The 14226-nt window shown below is 32.7% G+C and overlaps 1 protein-coding gene across 2 annotated transcripts in view; it reads right to left on the bottom strand.

Moving 5' to 3' along the window:
• METTL25 (methyltransferase like 25) overlaps positions 1 to 14226 on the bottom strand; it is a 58916-nt gene that overhangs the window by 16538 nt on the left and 28152 nt on the right. Inside the window, exons 6-8 of one of the 2 annotated variants that reach the window (XM_062584869.1) lie at positions 5581 to 5675; positions 3127 to 3156; positions 1909 to 1982 (exon numbers count right to left, since the gene is read on the bottom strand). In XM_062584869.1, coding sequence (XP_062440853.1) covers positions 1909 to 1982; positions 3127 to 3156; positions 5581 to 5675 — 199 coding nt within the window. The remainder of the gene's footprint in view (positions 1 to 1908; positions 1983 to 3126; positions 3157 to 5580; positions 5676 to 14226) is intronic. The other variant, XM_062584878.1, reaches the window with a different exon arrangement.

The following is a 14226-nucleotide window of genomic DNA, read 5'->3' as shown; positions in this document are numbered from 1 at the left end:
TAAATTATATGGTATAATCTATAGTTAATTGTAATATAATTAATTTATAAATAATAATTTAATTAAAATAATTTACTGTATTTTACTTACTATGAACCAGTGGACCAAGCAAATGCTAAGTTGGAGTAAAATTTCACTGTAACCTGGTACCTTGTTTTTTAAATCTCCTTTATGGATAGCAAACTTGTTATTTCGCTAGGTGATGTTAGAACCTTCCCTGTTTATAATTTAGTGGCCTGCTTTTGAAGCCAGCTAAAAACGCTGGTAGTTTCAGGCAAAGTGCTACAATAATGCACAAAAACTTAAAACCATATAGGGGGATGTAACCCTAATAGGTCACTTACATTTGACCTCTTCTCTGGTCTCTTCAGAATACATTGGAGAAATTACATGCAAAGTGTTTGTTAGTCTGAATTCACTTTCTTGACTATCTCCTAATGTAACTCCTCTTCCAGCTTTGCAGCGTAGGAGTTTTCAGCTACAGCAGGCATTCATGAGTATGCAGTCTAATTTCTTAACAAGAAAAATATTTTCTCATGAAATGCTGGATAGCAATATCTTCTTTTAAAAATTTTCCCCTCTTAATTCTTAATGAACACTCTTCCCATTATTTAAGAATCAGAAGGATTACATCTACTGAGGTCAGCACACAGACTTCTCTCAGTTGCAGTTTTAATGCTTTTTAGCTGCTAGGGATCCCCACTCATTGAGAACTATCAGTCACAACTTATTTTTAAAGAAAAAAGAATTTTCAAAGTAAAACTGAATATCCTGATATGTTTAAACATTTGAGCTAAGGCAGCCAGAAAATCAGTAAACATCATGCTCTTTTTAAAATATTCTTTGAAAGACATGCACCTGTGCTACCGATCAGAAAGAAGAGGAACAAAGCTCTAAAGTACATGTACTAGATTTATTAGATTACTAGATTTACCAGATTTATGCTGTATATAAGTAGTTTAAAAAAGAGAATGGATTCTTAAAGATTCAAGCTCTTACAGTTCATTCTCTTAATTGTTTTTTATCTGTTTCTGACATGTTATTCAGACTGGTACTTGATATCTCAAGAAATGCAAAACAATCTCACAAGGCTTCAGAACAATAAAGCTGTTTAACTGCAATCAATTGCTATCGCAGTTCAGCTGTAACTGGTGACAGCTCACATTAGAGGGCTTGAAAGTAAGCCTCTACTGCCTTTATTTCAAAAGTATAGTCTTAATTACTTCTTCCAAATTAGACTTCCTTTAACAAATAAAACACACTGTCATCTGTCTCAAGTTTTATACAATTTAGTAACTGCGGTTTCACATGTTATATCTTCTAGATAATTGTCAAATAAACAAAACAAGAATTTCTTCTTTCAAGAGTATGATCTTTGACCAAACTAATCCTCCAGAAGAGTATAGTATGGATGTCAGGGTGTCCTCAACACTGTTTCACTCTTCAAATCCTGTCCTACCAGTGCACAGTACTTGCTAACATAGACACAGGCAGTGAGTAGCCCTTTACAGCCATAATAGCCTTTGGGCTTTCAGTGACTTTTCTCAGTAAAAATGAGTATGTCCTTTTGCCTTCTGCAGTATTAAAAGGTGCCCGAACTTCTGCAAAACAGGATAGGCTAGGACTGTATACGCTTTTTAGTGAATTATCATTAGTTCTCTAGGGAACGTATGTTTTCTCCATGCATCCAGTAACGAGGAAGACTCGCAGCTCTGGCTAAAGGGAGGACAATAGATTTGTGACGTGGATTCAGAATGAACAAGTACATACTGCATTTTAATAACCATATGTATAGTCTGATGACACTGTTTCTGACATTGTTCCTCTTTTAAGAAATTATTTCTCTTCTGAGTAGAGGCGGTCAAAAATCAGATTAGGTTAGCATCTGTGATTTCAGAGCTTTCCTACCTTTTGGTAACACCATAGTTTTCTTCTACAATAACCTGAAGAACAGCTCGATAAAACAATGATTCTGTAGGCAGCTGAAAAAACAACAGAAAGGATTAAAAGTTGGCAATGAAATTAAGATCACAGTTAACAAAACCAGTATTGACTTCCTTAACTAATTAGTGGCTTATATTCTCTCAAATCAGATATGACAGCCCTAAAAAGAAGAGAATTTACTAACGTGCTTGCATTTTTTGTCAATACAACCATGACTGTGAGAAAATAACAAACACTAACTGAAGTAAAAGTTCAAAGGTAAAAGGTTGGCAGATGGAAAAAGAACAGAAGAAAGCATGGATCCATATTCTAATATCTAAAATGTAACAATGTAAATATCTGAATCTCTTTTAAAGATAAAGAACTAACTACCTAGTTGAATCATCATTCAGTATAGTCTGAACTATGCATAAAGTGCTATGCTCATAAGAATAATACAGATCTGCTTGCATAAAAAGAAGTTAATGCTAGTTAAAAACATCATGGCAAAATGTCTACAGTGAAAGACTACTGGGGTCAGTGGGCTTAACATATGGGAAGAAAAGGTCTCTCAATCCTACCTTTTAAGTATTTGCACAGTTGGTGTACACCATTTAGAAAGGATAACTTGCAAAAAAATAATGTTAGGCATTCACAGCAAAAAATATAGAGATAAAATTGAGAATGATGGTGTTTCTTCAGAAGCAAGCTTTGTAATAACAATTTCTGTTTTTACATTAGTTGACATTGACTCTATCAACTTAGATAGAGTGATTCGAATCAGGGATATCAGAAAGACATGTGGACTGAATGTATGTATTTGGTTAAAGCCTACGTAAAGAAGTTAGGAAGAGCAGTTCAGTGTCTTAAAATTTTCAAGTGTACATTTCTATTTGTGTAGAACATAAATAGCATCTGAATATACAGAAGCAGATCACTCACACTAAGATTGATGAATTTTATAGAAATCTGTGTTTTTTTCATTCTTAATTGTCAAAAAAACTAAGATTCACTAAGTATAGTTAGCACAATAAAAATGCAATTTCATGATGACATACGATATCTATCAGGATTTGATGTACCCTATACTACTGCTTTAAATTCCAGAAATTCTCAAGTTCAATGAAAGGTCATGGGCTAATACCACACAAAGGAGAAAAACAGATTTTATCTTGAAGGGTTAAAATAAACAACATTACTTACCATTTGGCCAACTGCAACTCTCTCCAAAGCCTTTAGGAATGAAGGAATTAAATTGCTGATATGTTTATTCTTTATTAGAAAATTTTAGAAACACATTGTATAAAAGTCAAAAGATATGACATTTTGAAAGATTAATGGTGTGACATAACATGAGCTTGCACATTTTAAGTGTTGATACCTTTAGGGACTCACTTCTGTTATTTTATTTATAGGAGAAGCAATTACAATCAACTGATTTGTAATAGGTGTAAGAAAAATTTGTTTCTTTTTCTTAGAATTCTAAGAAAATTTAAGAGAATTACTTTCTGTGGAAGTGTTAAAAAGAAATGCGTTTTTCTTGAGTCTGATCCCACAGAAATATAAGCAATTCACTTTGTGTTTTCAACTACATTAAAGTAAAAATAAGTTCAATGTATAATGTCTTAAGATGTTTTTTGTTCCTAGCATACACCTAAGCTGAATTTCACTTACATAAAGCTAAATAAAATAAATACATTGGGATTGCAGTTAAAGGATGTGTATTATCTTTCACAATACAGACTTCACACCATAAAGCCTGATATATGATTCATAGTGGCAAAGAATTGCAAATATTAGAGAACTGCAAAAATTGGATGATTTTTCCATCTCTTTCTCTTTGGAAAGAGACTGTACCTATAGAAATTTCAACTGAATATTAAACATCATAGTAAAAATGAAGATAAAAATTCAACAAATTATCTAGCAGTACAGCAAATTAGATAATATAAAATTAGATAAATAGGGCTGCTTGTCTCTGAATCACCTTCCTCTTTTCCTTCCCTTAGTTTTAGTACTACTCTTACATTTCAAAGTATTCTTCAAACACAGTTCAGTTGCAGTAACTCTGTTCATGACTTTAGCTGAGTTACAAGATTTGACTTAATCCGTATAAACTATAACTACTACACCAGCATATATTTACAACTGCTAAGAAGATGGATATGGGTTCTAGTATGTTCTGGAAGGGTCTGATACTTCATCCAGACCCCTTGGTCCTTGGCATTTCAGATAATTTGAACAAATGTATGTAATAATGATGAGTACATCATCATTGTTCAGCAGATTCCCCTAGCTAGCCTTTCACCATAGGAAGAATAGCGCCTAGCTGTACTGCACTGTCTCCCTTTACTTGTACCTAGCAGAGGTGAGGAAAATGCTAGTCATAAGAAATGCATAAAGAGAATAACAAACACAATAATAGCAGAGTAGCTAGTGACATATGAAATCTTTTTGCCTTTTGTGAATGTTTAAAAAAAGATTTATCAAGAAGAAAGTATTTAACTGTGAAATTTCTGTAATTTCTGTGAAATCTAAAACGGATATATAAGGTATGATCAGTACCATCTATTGGTGGTCATTTATAGATAAAATTTCTCTTTCAACCTTTGCTGAAAGACAGCCTACACTTTTCCCTTCAAAAAGAAAGGGAATGGGAAAAGAAGTAGCCAAGGTGTCAGGTGAGCAAGAACAGGTTATCGCATGATATTGACAAGGGAAAAAAAAAGGCAAGTCCCTTTCAGAAAGCTTTTTTTGTGATAAAACAAAATTTTTTCTTGTACCTTGTCAAGGAAAATGCACTTAACTCTTGTAAGATACAAAATAATTGCCCTAACATACTTCCTTCTGATAGCATTCAATGTTATCATGTTAGCTTAAGTTTATACAACTTTGACGCTTTAGTCCATACTGGGTCTCTTGCCTACACAGATTGGGTTCTCTATTAGGGAAGCGCAAAGCTTGCAGCCGAGGCCAGCCAAAACCTGTTGTGATTCATCTTGATACTAGAAAATAGAAATCCACAGAGGGAAAGGATCTTGGTTTTCCAACCTAAATAATGGTTAACATTCTTGATATGTATTTGTTCTTTCAAATTAGACACCAGTTCATCATCCCGTCCTGAATGAGGTTGGGTCTTAAAAAGCATTTCATCTCTTGATGCAATGTTAAAAAGATGTTTCCAGGCTATTAAGCTGCACAGCTTTTAGTGTTCCTCCAGTTTTTTAAATAGGCAGGGTTTTTTTGGTCTTAAACTGTCAAAATATTCAATATTATGAATCATAAAAGTGTTAGGGGAGTCACTGATTGCAATCCTTCAACAATTACCTTGTTCCCTCTAAGTCCTTGGCCAGGAACTATCACCCTGAGGAGTTACCTTGTTTAAGTTTCAATAAAGGTTTGGCCATTCTGTCCACTCTTAAAATACATTTCTGTCAATACTCATTTTTTCATGCCTTCAGCAACTTTAAAATATATAAGGCTGGAAAATCAATACTATTTTTTCTTAGTTATAATTTATCATGCTTACAACATTAATGATGTTATTTCTGTAGAGTCTTGGATTTAAGTCATAGCTTTAGGATTAGAAGCCAAAAACAATGAATTCTGTAACATCTGGATAAAGCTCTCAGTAGGAAAAAGAAAAGGGAGTCATACCAAGCATGCTGACATTCTAGCATTGCGACCACAGCACCAGCCCTCATCCTTCAAGTACTGACACATGGGAAATCCCCACACTTCCTCTGTGCAATCTGCAAAATGGAAAAAAATAATAGGTCTAACTTTCATGAGCTTTTTCTTTTATTTACAGAGTAATCGATATACTGCGTAGAAGACACAGTAGTTAAAATATAAGCAGAAAAGTTTAACTGCTTTCCTAGTCCAATAACAGAGAGCATATTAAAGTTACAAAAAGGTGTTTTCTCCGTAACAGATGTTTTTGGTTTATGCACAATTTCTCATATTTCAGTTTCCAAAACTATTCTAACCAAGTGAATTTTACGAAAAATCAACCAAAAAAGTTGGTAAGGGACAACAAAAGAGTTTGCAATTAACCGTGGCACCCAATGCCATAATATGACACACAAGACGCAAGCCAGGCAGCAAGTAGCAAGATTTCTGTATCACTTCTTGTTAGATTCTTCTATCATAAACAACTTTTAAACATCAGACAGAAAAATGTCTATTTGTTTGTTCCAGTACTGAAGGTCTGTGCTTTTCCGGTAGACAGCATGTTTGTTTTCCAGAAATGAACAGCTGCAAAGGCTCTTGCTGTTTTTCCAAAACAGAAAAGCATTTGCATCACAATCTGTGTTTCAGTTTCTTTCAGTCTCATTAATATTTTGAATAACAACAAAACTCTTAATAGATAACAATAATGCAAATGTGCAATGACATCTACAATATTTTGAATAACATTAGCGTATTTGTCAATTGTTTAGAGCACTGAATAATTACTACTTTCTTTAAAAAAATATTGTATAGGATCATGGCTTCTTAGCATAGAAAGATGACTCAGGCATATTTAAAGATAAATCAATGTAATGGGGTTAAAAAAAAGTGACAGCAGAAATACCACTTGTCAAATTTATGAAAAGTCTGGGATAAAATCACGTAAGTAGAATCTGCAGGCAACCTCACACTTTGCTATCCTTCTGGCCCTGCAAAATTTCAGAGGGTCTTAGAGACAATATGAATATTGGTTTGAGGACCATGGTTTAAGAGTATGAGGTTAATTCTAGATAATTAAAAGGAAAAAAAGAGAAGTTCTTTCAGATGTTAAGATGAACTTTGACAAAATATATTGCAGCTGGCTTCAGCTCACTAGGACTGTAAGGAATTCATAAGAGTATCATGAGAAGATAAAAAGCATTAGTCTACTTCAAGTCTAATTACTGAATATATGGGGTAAAAATCTGCTCATAATAAGATGTTATTAAATATATTTTCTGCAAAACAAACAACGATTGCCATGGCTCCTATTATACAGTTTGCATTAACATGCATAATATATATTTTTAAATATTTTAAAACAAAACTCAGCAAACTCAGTTCAAAAGGTGAAATCATCTATCTTTTTAAGTCTTCCCTTCTAATCTGCACCCTCCTCACTAAGCAAATCCATCACCCATTCATGATGAAATTGGTACCCACTGAGCTATAATCTCAATAATCGTGCACTTTACGCATGCCTATACCTGAAGCATTTATGACATCTTTAAGAAAGATAATCAGACAAAGCACTATCTTAATTTAAATTATTAAATTATTCACTCATTTAAATTATTAAAACTTTAAAGCTGGAGAAAAAATTTGTTAAATTTGTTGTGCATCTCCCAAGCTTGCCTACAAATCTACTATATAGCCTTCTCTGAGTTTTGTTTATTCTTCCATATCCTGTGCATTGTCAAGCAAAGTGCTGATTAAAAAACATTTGTAAGATAAATATATTATTAAATTTATACATTTAGCAGCTAAATTTTAAAAACATGGTAATGCTTATAGTGCCAGTATGCTAAGACACACTTAATATTACATAGCTCACAAATTACTGTATTGTGCTTGTATCTGACATCATTTTTCCCTGCAAAATTGCAATTAAAGCTGGGTAATGTAGTTTAGGCCACTTGAAAATATATTTCTTATTGTTATTTCAATAGTTTTGATTCTTTTTAATATTTATTGCCAAATGATCTTTATAAAATATGTAATTATGGCATGACTCAATCTCTAAAAGAACCCCAATTAGTAGCACAGCAAGTGTTCTAACATTCGAGCAACGTTTTAAGTATGGGTATTCTATGGAAGATTTCACAGCAAGCAGCTGAGTCATCTACGGTGCATTAAGCAAATAAGAAATCATGTTATAACTCAACATAAAGGATCCAATCACTCAGAATTCTCCTCTTCAGGAAAGTTAAAAAAAATGTAATTCTAGATAATCATTTGATGAACTGAACTGAAATTGTACTGGAGTATAATCCTAGAACCTACTAACCTCTAAACTAACCTCTTCCCAGAAATTATCACTCACTTAATAAAAGGATTGGCTGCAAATATTGCACAAAAAGAAAACACTGGGAGAAAAAAAAAAAAAAAAAAAAAAAAAAAAAAAGATCAAACCAAAAGAAGAACCCAGTTCGGTTATGTTCAAGTTTACAAAATTTTTATAAACCACAATAAAATTTTAATGAGAATCATCTGAAGAGAAAGAGAACGGATTAAAAATGATAGAATTAAAGTAGCATCATGAACAATATTTGTTGTATCCTAATTCAGCTTTGTGGAACAGGATGGTTCATTGGAGACCTATACAAAGAAAACCCTGATTGAGCTAGTTTAAACATACTTGCTGTTATTTTTCACTGTCCCCAGAAATTGGATACATCTGATAGGAGCAAGGAAATACACTCATCAAAATTGCCCAGTAACATGTGGCCCAGTAAGTCAAAGCACAGACTACAGAGAATCATATAATGCTGACTAAAGCAGAAAAAAAAAAAAAAACAGTTCCAGCCAACTGTCACAGAGCAAAATTCCTATTATTTCTATCTGCCTGAGTTCAGTAATATTCATAGTTCCATGAAAGAGCTGTTGGTAGGTATATATTTGAACAAACTAATCCTGTCCATATAATTCTTTTCTGATAGCAAAGAATATTTTTCCAATAGCCATAACAACTTCCTGCCCAAAAGAGTATTTTAATAGGAACTTTCCAAATTTTCACCACTTTCTTCCATTATACATTTTTCCTGTCTTCTGAAAAACGCAGAAACTCTATAGATCTTAAAATGTCAGTGAGAGAATCCCTTTCAATATCAATGTATTTTAAGCAATCTCTCATTGGATTAACTAAATCTTCTTGTGATCAGGAGGATTTCTCAAGATTAACACTTCAGTAGTTGATTTCTCACACTCCTCTAACAGGCATAAACGCAATTGGTTTTGAAGAGAATATACTACATGCAGAAACTATCTTGACTACGGTTTATAACATACTTGAAATTCTGCAGAGGAGATTACACATTTTTGGAAACAAATGCAAACATATCCAGGTGCCTGCCACAACCGACAAATATTAAATGAATTTTTCATTCCACACTGTCTGTCAGAGGGGAACACAAAGTCTCAGGTCTCTATTGGTAGCACATTTCAAATACAAGTAAATATAAAGTTTCATATTTTATTATCAACTGATCAAGAAGAAAAAAAGCAGTTATACTAAATTTTCCATAAAGTATGTCAGATTTCCTCTTTCCATTTCTTCTGAGAACCCAAGATTAGCAATGTATTTTAGTATTATCAGAATGAAATTCTAATCTGTTAATTCAGTCTTAGAAGTCATACATTATTCTCTGTCCTGATTGCTAGACTGATTATTTAGACTTCATTTTCTGATCCTTTATAAATTGCTGATAAGTTTTGTTAAACAAATTGGACCTCAACCATTTTGTATAATTTTTGTAATACTCCAATAGTAGTAATCAGTGTTGTATTTTTTTAAATTAGATCAACTACAACTTCTTGCATCATGATTTATTTCTGTCTTGATGCAGAGAAATGCTTCAGGCACACCTTGCTGTTGTTTTCATCCTATTCATAGATCTATTAATACTCCTATTTGGTCAGTAGTGTTTAACACAAACTTACTAAAACTGTTGTTTGACTAATACCACAAGTAAGCGTAGCTAGGAAACAAGATTTCCAAAGCAGAGAACTTTCAATGTCTTTATTTATAAACCTTTTATGGTAGTTATAAATATTTGGCAGTACAAAAAAAATAAAGGATTTTACTGATTAATTCTTCTGTATGTGCACAGTAGTTCCCATAAAGGTCTGAGAGAAAGGGCCAAGCTTCTCTGCTTTTACAGTAGACCCTATACAGATCTTTGGCTCTAAGCAAAATACCATTTCTTAGTGTGCTAAAATTTAAAACACTTAGCGCAGCTTTGCAGGATATAATCTCTATAAAACATCAGGACCAATAGATTTTATGTCACCATACAAATAAACTTAACCAGGTTTTCATGGGGTCCTGTAGTATCCTGCTTTCTCTTTTTTTGTTAAAATTTATGAAAACGTGTTTGCATTTATCTGAGGGCTTTCCATCGTGTTTACTTTCTTGCACTTCCCAGCTGTTCCAAATTCCCAATGTAACAGTTAATTTGTATGTTTTCTGATAAACCTTCTGGAAGAGAATCCTTCGTTACCACGTTAATGTCATCACCTGATGTAAAATGATTTTTATGGTATTTTTATCTACATAGTTTATTGAACACAGTGTTAAAACCATCCCGGCAGAAACATCCTGTATTTTGTCACAAAACAATGCCTGTCTCAATGGTCAGTGAATGATTTATGAAAGACAAATCAGGATTTTGTTTCAATTTCTGGTACTGTACAGATTATTATATGTCTGCTCTGAAACACTGATTCTCCTCCTCTGCTCTTTAGTAACAAGTAACACAAGTTATGGTATTTGGCAAAGTACTATAAAATAGAGGATTCTGGTTTTCATGAAATGTCTGTTAGCTTTCTATTTTTAAGATTTTAAGATCTTCTAATATATGTGTAACTACAACAGATGAGACTTATTTTCTAGTGATGAAGTCCATCAGTTTGTAAACAGAATGTCATAAAAAGAAGGCAGAAATACCCTGTCTCTATGGACTGAAGTTCCCACTCAGCATTGTTTTGTTTCAGAATTGTATCTTCTTTAGAAAAACAACCATTTTTTATTTCATTTCTAAACTTTATCTTTACTTAGACAATTTGTTCCTGATGTGTTGTGAAACACCAATTTCTTAAAGTGTTTCAGCATGAGAACATAACTTCAAAAGAAACAGAACTGTGATTTAGCACTGTCATGCCAATTGCAAAACCACAGCTAGAATTGTATGAAACCACTCACAAAATAGCTTTTAGTCACATAGTCCCCTTAAAAATAATCTTTAAGACTGAAATCAGTTTCTGTATTGGATTTCACCCTTCATCATTTTCAATACTTATTTTAATATCCATCTTTTAAAAATTATCTGTGTATTTTCTGTAGTTGCTAGCAACAGAGTTCAGTGAATTAACACTGCAGTATAATCTATTCCGCTCTAAATGCTTAAATACATCTTTGTCTCTTACTATCTAAAAACTTCACTGGATAAAACCATCTATATATACATCTATTTATGAAGTGTGACCAGCACCAGTTCTTGCAAAATACTGCATGTAGCAAGGTAATCAGTTAATTTAGAAGTAGTACTCCTAAAAAAAAACCCTAAATCCATTTTTACATTTTCTTATCTTTTATATTACATTTAGAGTCACACCTCCTACTCAATCATTATTATTTTGATATTAACATTTATTTCAGTCAATTTCTTTCTAAAGTCTAACTGTCCTACCTTTGTTCACTCTCACAATCCTTGTCCTCAACTTACTAATACTTTTACAGTATAAAGTATAATTCTCCAATTTGCATCTCTGTGACAGTATATTACGTATTTAAGACACTTTATTCCCACTGATCCATAGAACTGTTTTTAAAAGTTTTTTTTTTCTTTCATTTTCTCAGTTTCAAGCACATGGAACCTAGAGCTCAGATACTTATTAATTAACTTTGTTTGCACTTCAATTGCATTTTTGTACTCCACCTCCAACGCACTTGAGTGTCTCTTGTCTCCTTCTGTGATCATGAAAGAAAAACAGATGAAACTAAAAGAAAGGCAAGAATATGTGAAGGCTCCATTTCTAACTACTTCTAGGAAGCTTCTGGGTATTCAAGACAAAAATAAAAGAAGTGCCAAGCCTCCAGAAAAAGTACAATCAACTGAAGATGAGACACAGCTGTCACTGTGAGAAAATTACTCAAGGACTGCCAAGCACATTGAAAAATCTCTGTATTAATCACTACACTTAAATGGCCAACATTGTTTTGGGATTCTCGCCAAAGACAGAGAAAGGTACCATGACACAGCAACTAAAATTTGTACACAGTTGATTCCACAAGGCTGGCACAAAGATTCGCTCATCAGCTATTTAATTCAAAGAGCAATACCTGGGAGGTAACAACTTGCTTGCATGGTTCCTGACATAGTAACAGCCACAATAGATGTTGCTCAATTATCCCTTATTCCTCATTCCTAATTACCCTCTACTATCATCACTATTTTAGGATTTGAAGTTGTTAGAAAATCAATGTATCCTTATGAATCTATGATAAATGGTCAAATTGCACCACTATCTGTATAAAAAGCTGTGATCTAAAAAGCCCTGGGAGGATTTTCTTCTGGGTAGCAAGAGCCTTTTTTCTTCAAAGGAGTGTAGCCAGCACGCCTAGAAGTGTATGTTTAAAGAAAATAAAAGCAGGGATCATTTGAAAACTGTACATGGCATTGGTTTCCATTCCTCTTCCTCTAATTTTTTGCTCTCCTTTGTTTTGCTTTAATAATCAGATTCTTTTTGTATCTAGTACTGTGAACACAGTAACATATGATTAATAGTGATATATAACTGAAAATTAAAAGGAAATTTTGAAAGAAAACAGCAAGTGAAAGTTGAAAAAATGTTATAGTTTTACGTTGTTATAGTCATTTCAACAGGGACCACATTAAGGTAGGGAGGAATATCATTTTTCTGGAGTTTGTATGACTTGGAAATGCTTTAAATAAGCTAAAATCTAGACAAATAAAAGAAGCAGAGTGAGGATGGAGCTGATGAGCTCAGATTCTGAAAGTAGCTCAGCGAAGAAGTTGTTTGATCTTCCAGAAGAAAAGAGAGTTCATTCCTGTACTGTCAACAAACCCAAGAGCTGCCATAAAAGATGTGGTTAATACATGTGACAGGAGATTAGAACAAATTCTTTGCTAATATTATATTAAAATATCATTTATTAGAACTGTTATCTAATTCTAGGAAGTGCACTGTAACTCCATCTTGAACACCTAATGAGTAAGTAATACCTACAGAAATTGATTTTGACTTGATTAAACTATATTCACTTGTATGAAGTTTCAATAGACAACAGTTGTTTTCTAAAGGCACAAACCACAAAATATTTACTAGTAAAACAACTAGTTTTACTAGTAACTGCAAATAAAATTATATTTGCAGTAAACTGCAAATATAATATTAAAAATGAAGGCCTGCCATTTACAAATCCATTTCAAAATGACAATAAAATCCATAGATTTTCATTAAAATATAAACACATTTACACAAAATAAAAGGACACCAACTTCATACCACGACAATTTTTTTTTGCCAAATTGCAATTACTATCATATTAACTGGAAAGGAAGATGAACTAATTTTTAAGTTAAACTCTCTTGAAAAAAAAAACTTTTTCCATAAATACAGTAAATTTATAAAATCTCTCAGGTGCAAAAATGGAATTGAATTATAGGATACAAAACCCATAAAATGCCCTAAAAGTGTACAACCTAGAGAAAGTATTTTTCTGTAAGGTCTTCATACTGTAATTAAATATTTTTCCCAATTTTCTTAATATAAAAATGTATGTTGCAAAGCATTTATATATTATTATTTCCAACTAGACAATGGATTATGCTGCAGTTGCTTCTAATAAACCTAAGGGAGATGAATTTCAACACTGGGGAAGACTTGTCTACCTTTTTTATTTAGAGAAAATTCCCACTGAAGCCAATTACCACCCTTTCATAATACCAGACATCTCTCACAGCACTCAGTTAGCAAGGTGTGATATAAATTTGAGAAAGTAAAAGAATTTATACCCTAAATCAGCCATCCCATTTGCAAAGTAGGAGACAGAGCTATAATATATATGTAGAGATAATATGTAGCCATCTTTATATAACTTCTAAAGTAATCAGTAACATTAAAAGAACTATAAATTATATCTTCTAATTCAACTTTTCCTTATCCTGGCTGTTAGTTGGAAAATTTATGACTTATCTTAGCAGAAAAGGATTTTCAATAACAAACATGAGATATGTCTAAGAAAGATCTTTAGGAGTGGATATAATATATCATTAGTGGATAGTATTAGTGTATTATTATTACAATGTATCAGGAGTCTTCTGCATGACAAGCCCTGTAACATGCAAGTTCGAATTATCACTCAAAGGCCATGTACATCAGATTTTTCTTACTAAGCTACTGAAATAACAATATTGAATGCATAGTACTATGCTTAAAAGGAGCTCTGCTGAAGTTATTTAAATACTACAAATTGAGCAGCCTGCTTATATGCTGTGTAGACTGAAGAATCAGAACATTTACAATTGTATTTTTATATTGTTATTATGCTACAAAGGTGTGCAAAAATTC

This window comes from Rhea pennata, chromosome 1 (genome assembly GCF_028389875.1).
Source record: "Rhea pennata isolate bPtePen1 chromosome 1, bPtePen1.pri, whole genome shotgun sequence".
NCBI lineage: Eukaryota > Metazoa > Chordata > Aves > Rheiformes > Rheidae > Rhea > Rhea pennata.
This window is presented reverse-complemented; position numbering and strand designations above follow the sequence as displayed.